This window comes from Dermatophagoides pteronyssinus, unplaced genomic scaffold (assembly GCF_027571235.1).
Source record: "Dermatophagoides pteronyssinus isolate colony J.1.1.1.1 unplaced genomic scaffold, Derpt_VIB-CSIC_2022.12 sq0006, whole genome shotgun sequence".
Lineage (NCBI taxonomy): Eukaryota > Metazoa > Arthropoda > Arachnida > Sarcoptiformes > Pyroglyphidae > Dermatophagoides > Dermatophagoides pteronyssinus.
In genome coordinates this window covers 775375-790544 of record NW_027461530.1, presented here as the reverse complement: position 1 = coordinate 790544, position 15170 = coordinate 775375, and the positions used below count along the sequence as shown (strand labels likewise).

General features: G+C 27.9%; 1 protein-coding gene across 1 annotated transcript in view; it reads left to right on the top strand.

Annotated features, from left to right (window-relative positions):
* Positions 1–11675, top strand: part of LOC113799197 (protein turtle-like) — a 42273-nt gene extending 30598 nt beyond the window's left edge. The window contains exons 8-15 of the mRNA XM_075820177.1: positions 1810–1921; positions 4098–4300; positions 9004–9405; positions 9504–9605; positions 9701–9841; positions 10934–11015; positions 11117–11139; positions 11207–11675. Of these exons, the coding sequence (XP_075676292.1) occupies positions 1810–1921; positions 4098–4300; positions 9004–9405; positions 9504–9605; positions 9701–9841; positions 10934–11015; positions 11117–11139; positions 11207–11235 (1094 nt within the window). The 3' untranslated portion in view covers positions 11236–11675. The remainder of the gene's footprint in view (positions 1–1809; positions 1922–4097; positions 4301–9003; positions 9406–9503; positions 9606–9700; positions 9842–10933; positions 11016–11116; positions 11140–11206) is intronic.
* The last annotated feature ends 3495 nt before the right edge of the window (positions 11676–15170 follow it).

The following is a 15170-nucleotide window of genomic DNA, read 5'->3' as shown; positions in this document are numbered from 1 at the left end:
TGATTATTTTGATTGCTCTCAAGCTGTTAAAGATGCGTGTCTTGGTGAACCATTTTTTGACGAGGTGCGTACCTTAACGCCTACCTTCAGCTTTATCGGGTTTTTTTTTTTGAATTTGAATTTGAATTTGAATTTGAATTTGATTACCCTTAGGCTGCCAAGGATTTACAGCATATTTTCGGAGGCCTCTTTTTTGATAGATTCTTACCTCAACGCTTACCTTCCGCTTTATTGAGCTTTTTGAAACAATTTGAAATTTAAATCTTGATAATTGAATTAATTTGATATTGAAAACTTTGATGAAACGATACTTAGTTTTTCGAAACAATTTGGTCAATCAGCTTGGTTAAAATTTTCAAATTTTCGTTTTCATTTTACTTGAATTGATTGGGCGGTGTGTTGTACGAACAGATATTGATTGAAACATTGGAGATTCCCACTGTTGACATCCTGTTGGCTTGTAACTAATAAATGGAAACTTCAACGTAAATCTTTACGTGTTCGAATGTTGTGTGTGCAGCTTTGGCGTTGTAATGATAAAACGGGATATAATTTAGAATAAAATATTTTATTGACCAAGCATATGAAGATCATAGATCTCCAAAATACTCGATGATTGAATGATAATTTAGGAAGGCTTTATATACTAGATTTAAATCAGTTAATTACATTCATTAGGCTACAACATTCATTAGTTGATTAACAAAACATCCAAACGATGGTATTTAGGACATGTAATCAATCAATAACATTCCAAAACAAATCATGTTTTGAAAATATTATTTACATATATATGCATACAAGTTATGATAATTATTTTGTAATTAGATTAATAGTAACAACAACAATAACAGCAGAACTGAAAACCAAAAACGCACACATATTTTGTACATTACACACAAAATTGAATTTGTAATATTCTACCCTGCAAAAAAAAAAAAAAAAATAGTTTATCAACATCATCATCATTATTATAATCAACATAATCATCATCATTATAAAACTTCTGTTGCTGCTGTAAAAGTGTAGGGTTTTTTTAAAAAAAAAAAAATATTTGATTTTTCTTCAGTTAGTCTTCTATAATAATAGGGTTTGTAAATGACAAAAAAAAAAAATTTCATTTTATTTATAGACATTGATGATGATGATGATCTCATATAATATTTAGGACCATTGAAAAGAATGACAAACGCCTTCTCTCCTGGAACACTATTTTTTTTTTATTTTTTTTTTATTTCGGGTTTGGTTTTCCTCCCCACTGGTTTGGTTTTTATGGATTCCATATTTTTATTTTTATTTTTGGCTCTGGTTTTGCTGTAGTGTTGTAGTATAGTGTGGGAGGTTTGCATCCAAGATATTAAACATTTACTAAATGTGTACATCACATTTATGATTGAAAAAACATTATTAACAAACAAACAGCAAACAACAACAACAACAAAAACAGCAAAGCAAAGAAAAAAAAATTCATATGGTGAAAACATGGAAACACAGAGAGAACGAAAATCCAACACCCACTCACCAAACATAATCATCACCCCTAAACATTATGATTAGTGAATGGGAATGAAATGATGAAATGGCTGTGTGTGTAATTTTCAATGTTGGTTGGTTGGTTGGTGGGTTCCAAATCATTGAACAAATTAGATTTTTTTTGTTTTCATTTTTTCGGTTAATTTTTTGTCCAGAAATTATTATTATTTTGTTTTTTGTTCAATATCTGGATCGATAATTTGATAATATTTTTTTCTGTTTTCTGTTTTCTCGTTCAATTCCTCCTATTATATAAAAATTTCAACAACATGTTAGGTACAACGCCTTATGCACCAAACAATTTGACTATCAATACAAGTGCCTATGCAGCAACATTAATGTGGCAACCAAATTTTGATGGTGGTCTACGACAACATTTTACAATCAGGTAAATGTGTTTGTTTGTTTGTTTGTTTTTCTGTTTTTTGTATTTTGTCAATTTCTCAATATCGATCGAATCATCAATTGAATGTAAAAACCTGAACTGAATTGAAATTATTATCATCTTTTTTAAATTAAAAAAACAACAACAACAACAACAAAAACACTCAAAATGAAATTTTCAATTAAATTTTAATGAAAAATTTGTTTAATTTTTTTTCACATTCATAAATGATTATTTGCATTCATTTTATTCATTTTTCTTTTGAATAAAATGGATGATGATTGAAAAACCTTTTACCCACTTTTGAAACATTCATCAAATACTTTGTGATAATAGTGATGAGGAATGGGAAATTCTGCAATTTTTGTATTTCGCTATTTATAGATTCTATAAATCTCAATCAGATGAGAGAGAGAAAAAAAGGAGAAAATTTCGTTTTTTCATTATCATCAGACGAACGAACAAACAAACAAACAAAGTCCCTGTGGACAATTGTGTGTCATTGTTACAAATTGAAATTGAATTTTTTTTCATTATCGTAGATATTCTACCAGAATGCCAGAATCATAATCATTATTGAGAATAATGATGATGAAAATTTTATTTAAAATTTTACATAGAATTTTGGAGAAAGAAAAAAAAACACGAAAACTTAGTGAATTTTCAAATGAATGTTTCTGTTGTTGCTTTTCTTTTCATTGAAAAACATTTCAATTCATTTCATTTCAATTCACACATTCATTGAATGTTTTCTTCTTCTTTGGATTCAAATTGAAAAGTTTGATTTTCATTCATTCATTCATTCTGTTTCCATTTTTTTCAATTCGTTTAGATTAAAAGTGTGTTTGTGTAAAAGAGAGGGGAAGGCAAGATTCTTTTCTTATGGAATTTTTGGAAGTTTTTTTCTTCTTTTGGTGAAGGCCAAAAACTATATTTTCCATTTTCAATAATTGAATCTTCTTTATTCCTTTGAAATACTTGTTGTTGTTGTTTGGGCGATGAAAAATGATAATGGAAATCAATATTGTCCATTCAATTTCTGTTTCTTCTTTTTGCCCAATTGAATAATGCAACTGAACAAACAAACAAACAAAAAGAAAGATTTGAGATTACCTAAGCAGATTTCGATTCTTTTTTTTTATTTCAATTGAATTTTGTCTATATCAAAATGGAGAATAAATTTTCCTAAGAATTGAATTGAATGAATGAATGGAAAAACATATGTAAAGATGATGATGATGATGAACAAGATTAGATAAAACAAGATGTTTGATTTATGTAGTTAGTTAGTTAGTTAGTTTTTTTTTTTTGTGAAGAAGATTGTATTTTAGTTATTTAAAACTTATCTTTATAAAAATAGCGATCCATTCATTTATATGATGATAAAGATAATGTTTTTTTTTCTTCAAAAAAAAGTTAATGAAATGGTCATCATTATGAACCGGAATCGACCATCCAAAAACAAAAAACAAGATGATAAAGATTCATTAGAATGATTGAAATGAAACTTGATGGAAAAAATATCCATTATGTATGTGTGTGAGAGAAAAAAAGATTAAGATTCATTTTCTTCAAGATTCTTCATTTAGATTCTGCATTCCTATACATAGATACAAAAACAATTTTCAGATGGAATTTATTCGAAAGAAGTCAATTAATATTGTTATCATTATCAATTTTTTTCCCCTATTTTTTTACTTTCGAAACATTCTCCTTAATAAAAAACGAATGAATCATTTTCATTTCATTCTTCTTTTTCTTCTTCTTCTTCTTCTTTCGCTTACCAAAGGTTAGAAACATGATCAGTGATGAACAAAAAAAAATTGAAATCATAAAAAGAAATTCTTTAAACTTAATAGCAAGCAGTAGTAGTTTTTAAGTTATTATTTGATGATTGATTAAGCAATTATCACAATAATGATGATGATGATGGGCCCTTGAATGAAAATGGTTAAGTTTTGTCGATTGAATTGAATGTTGAAGCCATAAAAATGTTGTTTTTTTTTTGTTTTAAAAAGAGATTTTTTCCGTTAAAAGAAAAAAAAAAACATTAAACGTTGTTGTTGTTGAACATTTTGTTTAATGTCATTCTGTGACTATAGTTTTTTTATTGCTCTTTATTTTCAGAAAACTTCTTATTAACTTTTTCCTTTTTGTTTTTTTCCCAATTTTTCTTCAGATATCGATTATCACAAGATGATGATAGTGGTTGGAAAACAATGCGTGTACAACCATCCGATTCAAAAGTATTTAGCCTTTATAATCTACAACCAGATCAAGAATATGAATTTCAAGTATTCGCAACAAATTCATTGGGTCGTGGTCCTGGTTCGGATGTAATAAAAGCTCGTACTAAAAAGAAACCTGATGTTGAATTATCTTGTAAGTAGTTTCTTGTAAATCTTTTCTCTTTTTTTTTGTTGATGGAATCAATGGAAACAAAATACATTTTCTCTGCTATTTTTCTATTTATTGGATATTGAATTTTGTAAAACCACAACAGAAACAACAACAACAACCACAATGAAAATATATTGAACTTTTTTTTGACAGTTTAGCGGTTGATTGGAAAATGGCCATAACTGAGAAAAAAAAATCTGTCAAATTCTTTCCAATGGAGAAAACTATTTCTGATTCTGTTTTTCCAATGTTTGAAAATTTCTTCCTAAATAAGATTTTCTTTTTAAAAAAAAACCCTCAAATAGTATTTTGTTTGTCAATTTTCTTTAAAATGAAAAAAAAAGAAAAATTTTTTTATGATTAGATTTTCATTGCATCATTGATTTTTTCATCTTGAAATAGAAGAAGAAGAAGAAGAAGCTTTTCTTCGATCTCAAACCCAAACAACAGATTTTCTTTTCTTTTCTTTATGGCTATCCATTTGGTTTTTTTTGGTTGAATATTCACAATAGCCAACTTTTTTTTTGAATTGAAAACCTTATTTGCTATTTTTCAAGTATTGCATCCATTTATGTCAATCAAACGAATCGAGTTCTCTTTCTTTCTCTTTCACTTTCTCGGAATTTTTTCTTTTCTCGGTGACACTTCTCAATAAATTTATATTATTTAGGTACAACCGGAATTCTGGAATATTCTGGTCATCAACAAATGAAATGTCAAATGCTTACACACGCACACAAAAAAAAGTGTTTAAAGAATAACCACTTAGAAGAATCAACAACAACAAAGTTGTCATCAGATTCCATCCAAACATTTCTTTTTTTCTTTTATTCTATTCCATTGTTTCTGTTGAATTATCATAATGGTCATTGGGATGATGATAATGATCATCACATGATGATGATGATATGGTTATGAAGAATGAATGGAAAACGAAAAACTTTTTTTTTATTCTTTTCATTCCAGAATCCGGTCCAATATCTAAAATCGATTTGTTATTATAAATTTTTTCTTTGCTTTCTTGCTTTCTTTCAACCCAAATATGTTTTCATCTTCAGTCACATGTCATTTTACTTTTACTTTCTCTTCTCTTCTTTTCCTCTATTTATATTTATTTCCGTTTGATTCGGTTTGTTATGGTTATGGTTATGGTTGTTGTTGATGGATTCTATCATCCAAATCATCATCAAAAGCGAAAAACTTTTTTTTTCCATTGATTCGGCAGAAAAAAATGGAATGAAATGATATGAAAATTTGTAGGCCATCTCGAATCATTCATCCATACCGAGAATCAGATTCCTACGACTATCTCTCTCTATGTGTATGTTTTGTCTGTAAAGTTGGTTTTTTTTTGTGAACAAGAAGCCGAATAAAACTAGAACCGAAAAAAAAATTTCCATTTTCGCATCACTAATTTTTTTTGTTGTTGTATGGACCAAAATCCAAAATCGAAAAATCTTTTTTTGTTACCCCCCTCCCGTATAAAATAACAAAGCAAAGAATAAAAAAAATTGACCGAAACCGCTATGAATATGATGATGATCGAAAAAGAAAAAGAAAAATCAATGAGAAAAACCACCAAAAACACACAGAGAGAGAGAGAAAGAATGATACTGCTGGTATCTTTAGTCTGGTGATTATGATTATGCCAACCATAATATAATATAATGGGAACCGAAGAAAAAATCAGAAAATCCGATAATGAGATGAATAACCAAAAAAAAAAAAAAAAAAAAAAAAAGAAAGCATATATTATGGCGTCATATTATGCAAAGAAGATGATGATGATGATGATGAAAAAAAATTTCGGTTATGGTCGGTCGGTCGGTCGGTCGGTCGATTGGATCGATCGATCGATAGATTAGATCGATCCATCCATTCATTCATTCATTCAAATCGGCAACCAAAGCCAAAAAAAAAGATAACGCTGTTTGTACATTATTGTACGTTGTTTTTGATTAGCGCCGAGAAAATGAGAAAATGAAAGAAATTCCACTCCCAAGTCTGATCTATTTTTTTTTTTTGTTTCTTCTTTTGGTTTAAGTTTATGGATCGATTGATCGATATTTTTGATTTGTATCTTTACTCCAATTTTTTCGTTTTCGTTTCGCTTTTTGCATGGATTTTCAGGCTTGAAAATATCAACGATTTTTCTTTTATTCGTTCCGGTTATTATTTTTTTTCCACTTATTTCTACGGATAATATATGTGTTTATTTAGTTTCGAGTTTCATCCATTCATTCAATGATGATGTTCATTCTTTCATTACCAAAGATCAATCAAGCTAACCCTGAATAACTATTGTTGTTTAGTTTTGCTGGTTAATGATGATGACTAAACATTCGTTTTTTTGAAATAACCATGCAATCAGGAAAACAAAAATCCGAAAAAAAACCTCATTTAGATATTGTGTGTTTTTCTTGATTCCCAAAAATCAGAATAATCAGAATCAGAATAGTGTAATGTAATATGAAAACAAAACAAAAAAAAAAACATAGAGGCGTGAAACAGAAAAACAAAAGCAAAGCAAGAGAAAAATACTAATCAAAATTCTTGGTTGACTGGATGAAAGAATTTTTTCTCGTTTTTTTGGAGAATTAAACCCAAACATAAAAGTATGATTTACAGAATTAAGCTTTTTGTTGCTGGTGGAAAAACAAAAAAGAAAACTGACAATGCCATTTACAATCTAAATACTGTTGTCTTTTGCTTTGTTTTTTCTCCAATCCCAAAAACCGTTGATGATGAAATTTTGGAACGCAAAAAAGCAAAAAAGCAAAGAAAAATAAATTAATTCAAATTAATCAGATTTAATCATTGTTAGTGAGAGAAAGAGAGAGATATTCATTGAATCTGTCATTGTTCATTATTGTCTTCTTCTTCTTTTTTTTGGGTTTTTTCTCTCTCTTGCATTCTGCATTTTATTCATTCATTCATTCATGAATTTTCGATTGATCGAAAATATTTTTTCATCTTTTCTTTTGTACATTCTTTCATTGATTTTTTTCCCTGTTTTTCTCATTTATAAGCTTTTTTTTTGATGCTTTCCGGATGAGATATTGATATTTGGTGTTTGATGTTGGTGTTTGGTGTTTGATGGTGAATAAATGAAAACGACTGTAGAAAGAATTTTGGTGGGCTGTTGTTGTTTATTCAGTATTCAATGTTTGTTTGTTTGTTTTTTCAGGCAATTCTCTCTCTACCTACTTTATTCATTCATTCATTCAGTGTTTGTTTGGAATTTGAATGAAATGCAAAACAAAAAACTAAAGAATTTATCCAGATGAAATAAACAGAATAATGGTGATGTTTGATTTACAAAATTTTCACGCGTTTTATTCAATTATTTTATTTTTGTAAATTTTCTTTATTTACAAACAAAAATAACAAACAAAAAAAAAAAACAACCACTATATGTTGTAATGTTCATTGAACTTCATGATGGAAAAATACTCTCCGGTTTTGTTTTCTTGATTAGTTTTAATATTTTTGTTTCTCTTTTGGGTATTTCATCATCATCATCCATAAATGATATGATAATATATTCTTTGTTTTCTTTGGTTTTCCTTTGTCCTATGGTCTCATCGTCATCTCATATTCTTTCTTTCTAAATGGAAACTTTTCTTGTATAAATTTCCTACAAATGATGATGATAATGATGATGGAAACAAAAGTAGAAATTTTTCTTTTCTTTTCATGTTGAAAGAAATGAAAGAAAATGATGTTTTGTGATTAACATTTAAATGACAAATAATTTATTTGAATCAAAATACAATTAGAATTTGTCATCATCTTCATCATTATCATTGGAAAAAATTTTCTGTCCCATTACTTATAATGAAAAGTTTGAATCATTAGAATCTGAAAATAACAGCGAACAACAAACAAACAAATTGCAAACAAACAAACATTGGAAAATTGTTTTTTTCTTTCCTTGGTTGATGACCGAAAATCAAGTTAAGAAATGGCAAGAAACGAGAGAAAATTAAAATTCAACGATTCTTCTTCTTTTTTCATTCAAAGAATAACATACTTGAAATTTTTCTTTTTATAACTACCTACCTAAATACTAATACTGTGCGTCTATAATGTCGAAGTTTAATCAAACAATTTGCCCAAGTAATTTTGTTGTTGTTGTTGTTGTTGTTGTTATCATCTTGTAACAACAACAACAACAATTTTCATTAATAATAATGATGATTAAGACAGAAGAAACTGAAGAAAAAGACTAGAATCAATGACACTTGAAAGTTTTTCTTCTTGTTTTGAATTCTTTTTCTCATTCTGTAAATCAATAAACCGATTTTAATAAATATATAGTGATTATCATCATCATCATCTTGAACAAAAAATACTAATAATGTTTTTTTTTGTGCCGATGATAATAATGATGATTACAAGTAATTAACTTTAATTTTATTTGTAAAAAAAACAAAAATACAAGATGATTACTATTTCTTTTGATTGTTTTTATCGATGATGATGTAATTGTTGTTGTTGTTGTTGTTGTAATCATCGTTTTCGTTTATCCATTTTAGCTGATAAAATCAACAAAAATTTATTTTAAAATTCAAATTTAAATGTAAAAATGCATGTTTTTTTCTTCTGTTATTTCTTAATTTTAATGTTTTGTTTTTTTTTCATTGATTTTTTCCCTTTGAATTATTCATTCATCGATTTGATAGTACAAAATATTGTTTCACAAACGGATCAACAAGATATAACAACATCAAATATAATGCGAACATTAGATATACCAACTGTAATACCTGAATCATTATCATCATCATCATCAATAAAATCATCAACAAAATCAACTAATCATATTAATAATGATGATAATAATGATAATAATCATTCCATAATTACTAGTGGCAGTGGCGGAAGTAGTGGTAACAGTGGTGGTTTATCACCAGGTTCACCACGTAATGTTAGTATTGAAAAAATGGCACAAGGATGGGTTGTTTCATGGTTACCACCAAAACATCCACAACCAACACCAGTAGCATATTATTCGGTTGAATATCGTGAAGGTGATGGTGATTGGACAATGTCTGAACAAATTTCACAAGATAATGCTTATCTAAGTAATTGTTTTTTTTCTAGAAAAAGTTTTCCAAGAAAAACATTAATTTTTTTTTTTTGAAATAACCCCTTGTTACCACTTTATCTACCTTTATTAAAGTAAAAGAATTGAAAACATCAATAAAATATACGATACGTGTATGGGCATTTTCAATATTAGGAATCGGTTCATCAAGTTCAATGATTGAATATAAAATAACAAGTAAATATAACATATTCCCATGATGATAATTCTTTGTTTTTTTTTCTAACTTCATTTTTCATTTTTTTTTTTAATTTGAAAATCTTTTTCACTAGATACCAGTGGTAATATGAAAGGTAGCCGTGCAATAACAGCCGGTGTTGTTGGTAGTGTTTTATTTTTTGTTGCTGCTATTATATTATCAGTTTGTGCAGTAAAAATATGTAATAAACGTAAACAAAGAAAAATGGAAAAAGGTATGTGTGTTTTTTTCCTGTTTGTTTTCCTGAGAATTTTTTTTTGTTCCATTTTCATAATAATAATAGCGTTTTTTTTCTTCCATTTACCATGATTATTGTTGATGGTCATTATCTGATCTGTTTTGTTTTGTTTTCAGTAACAAAGCAGACCTGTAAAAAAAAATCATTCAAGCTGAATGATGGTGATGACAGTTATGATGATGACCAATGACTACCTTTTGGTCACCAGAAATATAAAAAAATCCACATTTAATCAATCAAAATGTTATACTAAGGCTGTCATCATCATCATAATTTATTATGAAAAATAGACCAAAAACAAAACAAAAAAATCATAGAGAAAGGTGAAAAAAAGATTCAAAATTTCATTTCAATTCTTGAAATAAAATATTCACAATATTGGTTTATAAAACTAGAAAATGTTGTGGACTTTACCATACAAAATAATAATAAAAATGTCATTGCATCTTTCTCTTCTTCTTCTTCTTCGTTAGTGGTTGTTGTTGATGATCGTGACATTAATTCGAAAACCAAAAAAAAAACAAAAAAAATAATATATTTTTGGAACATTATTAGATCTAACTATGTAAAGAGAAGGAGAAAAAAAGACTATTTTAACACAATGAATGAATGTTATATTTATTCATGAATCTAAAAATATCTATCCACATAGTGATTGTTTTTTTCTTTTTCTTCTTCGGTTGCAAACGCCGAAAAAAGCATTAGTAAAATAATAATAATAATAAGGGAAATAGAGAATGCCAATGGATATTTGTTTTTTGTTTTGTTTTCTTCTTCACTAATTCTTTCATGGTAATCAATTTTAATTATTAAATCCCTATCGTATTTTGTTGTTTGGTTCATATAATGATTGTATGGATGATGATGGTGGTGGAAAATTTTCTTGTTTGATTTTGTCATTTTGGTTCAAACAAAAGAAGAAAAAGAAAAAAATGATAATTTTTTTTTGCTTTGTTGAAACCCAGAACGAAATGAATGAATGGAATATTCATTTATGAAATGAATCAATGAAAATGATGTGATAACTAATTTTGTTTTTTTTTCTGGTTTTTTTTGGCTCTTTTCTAGCTTATATGATGGTTACATGTCCGGTAATGGATGGTGTTAATGGTACACATTCACATCATGGTAGTCCAGTTACATTGAAACAGTAAGTTTATTTTTTTTTTTATATTGATTGAATCGAATGTTTACGAAATTTTCTCTTGATTTTGATAATGACCATCACCTTACCACAAACATTCTCATTAGAATTGCTCAAGCAAACAAAAAAGGTAAGAATTTTAAACTAAACTTTTTTTCCCCCTAATTTTTTCTTTTCACTTTTTCTTTTTTCACTAGATTTTCATAAAGCTGAATATCAAGTTTGACGATCAGAATATAAAAAAAAAACCAGAAACCAATTATAATCATCTCAATCGATCGATACATCATCAATGTGATATCCATTGTGTTTGAATGGCAATAATACACACACACACAGCTTGAAAACACACAAATATTTTCTTTTCTTTTTTTTTACCTGCTGCTCACTCACCTTATTCTGGCCTATTATTATTAACGATGAAAAAAAATCTTTTAGGAAAATCTTCCTTTCCAAACGAAACTTTACAGTTTTCATAAATCATTTTTTCCTCTTCCTGCCTCTCTCTTACACTTTTGAAAAAACCTACTAGACCAGAATCCATGAATCGATGAAACAACAACAACAACAACAAACAAATCTTGGTTGAACCAACCAACAGAATGATGACAGATAATAATAATAATGACCTCAGAAATAAATCCTCTGTTCAACAGCAACCAGAAATTTGCAGTTTATTTTCTGGCAAACTTTGAATTGAATTGATGTAAGATGGCAACAACAAAACAACAACAACAACAAAAAATCCAAATTGGTTGGCGCTAACAAACGCAACGACAACAATCATTCATTCACATTGTAAACTTTTATTTTTCTCTGATGAAAATGATGCTGGTTGATGGTAGGATATGTTTCAAATCTTCCAAACAAAAAAACGAAAATGAAAAATCGAATCAACAACCGAAAATTGTGTTTGTTTTTTTTTTTTTTTTGAAGAAAATAAAATTTTCATTCGAAAAAAACAACAAGCCAAAATGGACAACAACAACAATAAAAAAACTGGGGATTTTTTCGAAAAATAAAACTTTTTTTTTCTGGGATTTCCATTTCCATTGTTTTGCTGCTGTTGGTTGTTGGCCTAAATTTTTTGGAGACTAAACCAGTAACCAGCAACAAGAAAATAAAAAGCCCAAAGTGGATTCATTTTTCTTCTTCCTTGTTATTCTTTGGATATAAAAAAAGAAGAAGAAAAGTTCTTCATTTGGGCCAACAACAACTTTGGCGCTCATCTTTAACAGCAAAAAGCAAAAAGCAAAAGAAAAATGTTTCAAAACATTCTCTCATTTCATTCGTTGTTCATTCATTTTGTTTTGAGATTCATTTTTATCGTTATCTTTATCTTTGATCTTTTGTTTTATGTAATATTTTTTTGTTTTCTTCTTTTCTTTCTCTTCTTTTGTGTATATATGTGGTGTATCAATGTGTATATATCATTTCTCACTAAAAATGTTGAAAATGAAATTATAATGAAATAATAAAAAAAAATTGTGAAATAGTCTCGATCTTAATGTATTTTATTTAATTTTTGTTGTCTTTGTTGTTGAACAAACACCAGAATACCAGAATGGATACAATTTCTGGTTTGTTTTTTGTTTTTTCGGGAAGTTTTTCTGTGAAGAAAAACAGAAGAATGGAATCAAAATCTGGATAATCAAAATTTATAGCTATAAAAAATCCATAAACATTCAAATTCTTCTTATTCTTATTCTGGTTTTTCTTACTGTTGGACATTCAATGAATAATTTAATCAAAATAAACGAACAGGCAAACAAACAAACGAAAAATTTAATTGTTATTTATTTGGTCGTTTTGTCTGGTCATCAACATCAACGATTCATTCATGTCGTACATTTATCATTCCCAATATGGAATTGACCTTTTATTGTTTTGTTTTGTTTAACATTATTCGATTGATGATGAAAAAAAATGGTTGAAAGTTTTCCGTCTTTTTCTTCTCACTAATTACACATTCCAAATGTGTAGAATATTTCTTCATTTGTGAATGAATATTCTCATCGTCATCAGCATCATCGATTAATAATTTATCATTCATCTAACAACAACAACAACAAAAGAATCGACACAGAAACACCATTTTTGTAAATGTACGATGCAAATATTCATCTTAGTTTCGAAACAAGAAAAAAAAACACCGATCGGTCATGACATTAGAATGAACATGAAAAACTATTTTGTGGTGGGTAAAAAATAAACCTGACTGAAAGAAACAAAAAAAAAAAAAATTCGGTATTATGGTTGAATATAATGAATGTTTATATTTCACAAGAATGTAATGTTATGTAATGTAATGTAATGTGTCATTTTATATATTCTTTCGCTGAATGAATAATATTCCATGTTCATTGCACGTTTATGACTGAACATTTCGGATGCAAAAAAGAAAAAAAGAAAAAAAAGAAGATAGATAAGAGTCATTAACTTTTTTTTTCACTGAACTTGGAGATTCTTGTTCATGTTTTTTTCGCATTTTTGGATTCCTTTTTCTGGCAAAAAAACATTACAGTAAAAGTTCTTTTGGTACATAAGAACAGAGAGAGAAAATGATAAATTTCTCAAGAATAATTCTGTTCTTTCTTTTTCGGTTTTCTTCACATAAAAGTAGATTATGTCTGTTATGGAAGTAAAATTTTCTTAAAAAAAATTATTATTATTATTAATAATTCTTGTGTAAGATGTTCTCTTCAATGTTTTTGTTGCTGTTATTATATGACATTATTATTATGATGATGATTCGATGAAACAAGTAGAAGAAGAATAAGAATATATACGACATTCATGAATTTCAACATCAAAAAAAACCGAAATGCTTCAAGGCTCTTCTTCTTCTTCTTCGTCTTGAGTGCATGAATGATGATGATTTCTTTTTTTTTTTGTTTGGCCGCTTAAAAAATTTTCTTAAAATGACAAAAGATTCTTGATTTTTTTTCTTCTTCTCTGGAGTAGTTTTCAACAACAGCGATTGAATGAATGAAACTTTGGAAAGATAATGATGAAAAAATGCTAATAATATTCGTTATTTCTTCACTGGTTTTGGTTTTTCTTTGGTTTGATTTGACAAAGATCCTTGACAATTTGAAAACAGCATTTAACACAAACCAACCGATCGATCGATCGATCGACCGGCTGACTTTTTTTTCGGATTGATTTTTCTAAATTCCGAAAAATTTTTCAAGGAAAAAAAACCAAGACAACCGGTAACACTTGCAAACAAAACAAAACATTAAAAATGAAGAAGAAATTCTGCAATATGAATGAGTGAAAATAATGAATGTTTGTTTGTTTTGGATGTCCTTCGTTCTTTCGGATTCTCAGAATAATGATAATGATAATGCCTTTTGGGCAAAATTATTGAAAACTTTCAAACAATATTTTTCAAAAAAAATATATCAACGGAATACAGGAAAAAAACAAACACAAATAAAGCAAGGAATAATTTTCCATTTTTTGGAATTTGTCTGGTATCCAAACAAACGAAACCCAAATTTTGTATTTTTAGAATTTTAATTCCCAAATGAATTGATAATGATGATGATGACGATTATTATTCTGGATATCTAAATTATGATGGTTTATTTTCACCGGTTGTTTTTTTCAGAATTTGAAAAAATGAAAATTTGCGACTGCGTTTCATTGTTGTTGTTGTCGATGGCCAAAAATATACCGAATCCGATTGCATACTTTACCTCATTTTACCTTGGTACAGAAAAAAAATGAAAAAATATCGAGAATCAAAAACCAAAACAACAACAACAACCTCCGCAATGTACTGCACTTGATGATTACTAATAGAATTGAATTGTGAAAAACTTTGTGCGTGTTTGAATTTCCTGTAGAAAAAAAAACAAATCGATCCAGTAATTCACCATTGACAACCATGATCATCATCATTGTTGTCGTCAACAACAATGAAAAATTAATAATGATCTTTTTTTCTGGTTTTGCCATATTAGAAAACCAAAGAAATTTCGTTTGTTTCGCTTTCAATTCACTTTCAAATCGTCCTGAAAGGATTATTCAAATTTCCAATTGAATATTTTAACTTTGTTTTTTCTCTGCCTTAAAATTGACAAAACACAAATAAAACCTGAAAATGAAAAAATCCATAACAATCATAATAACATTGATAATATTCATGATATT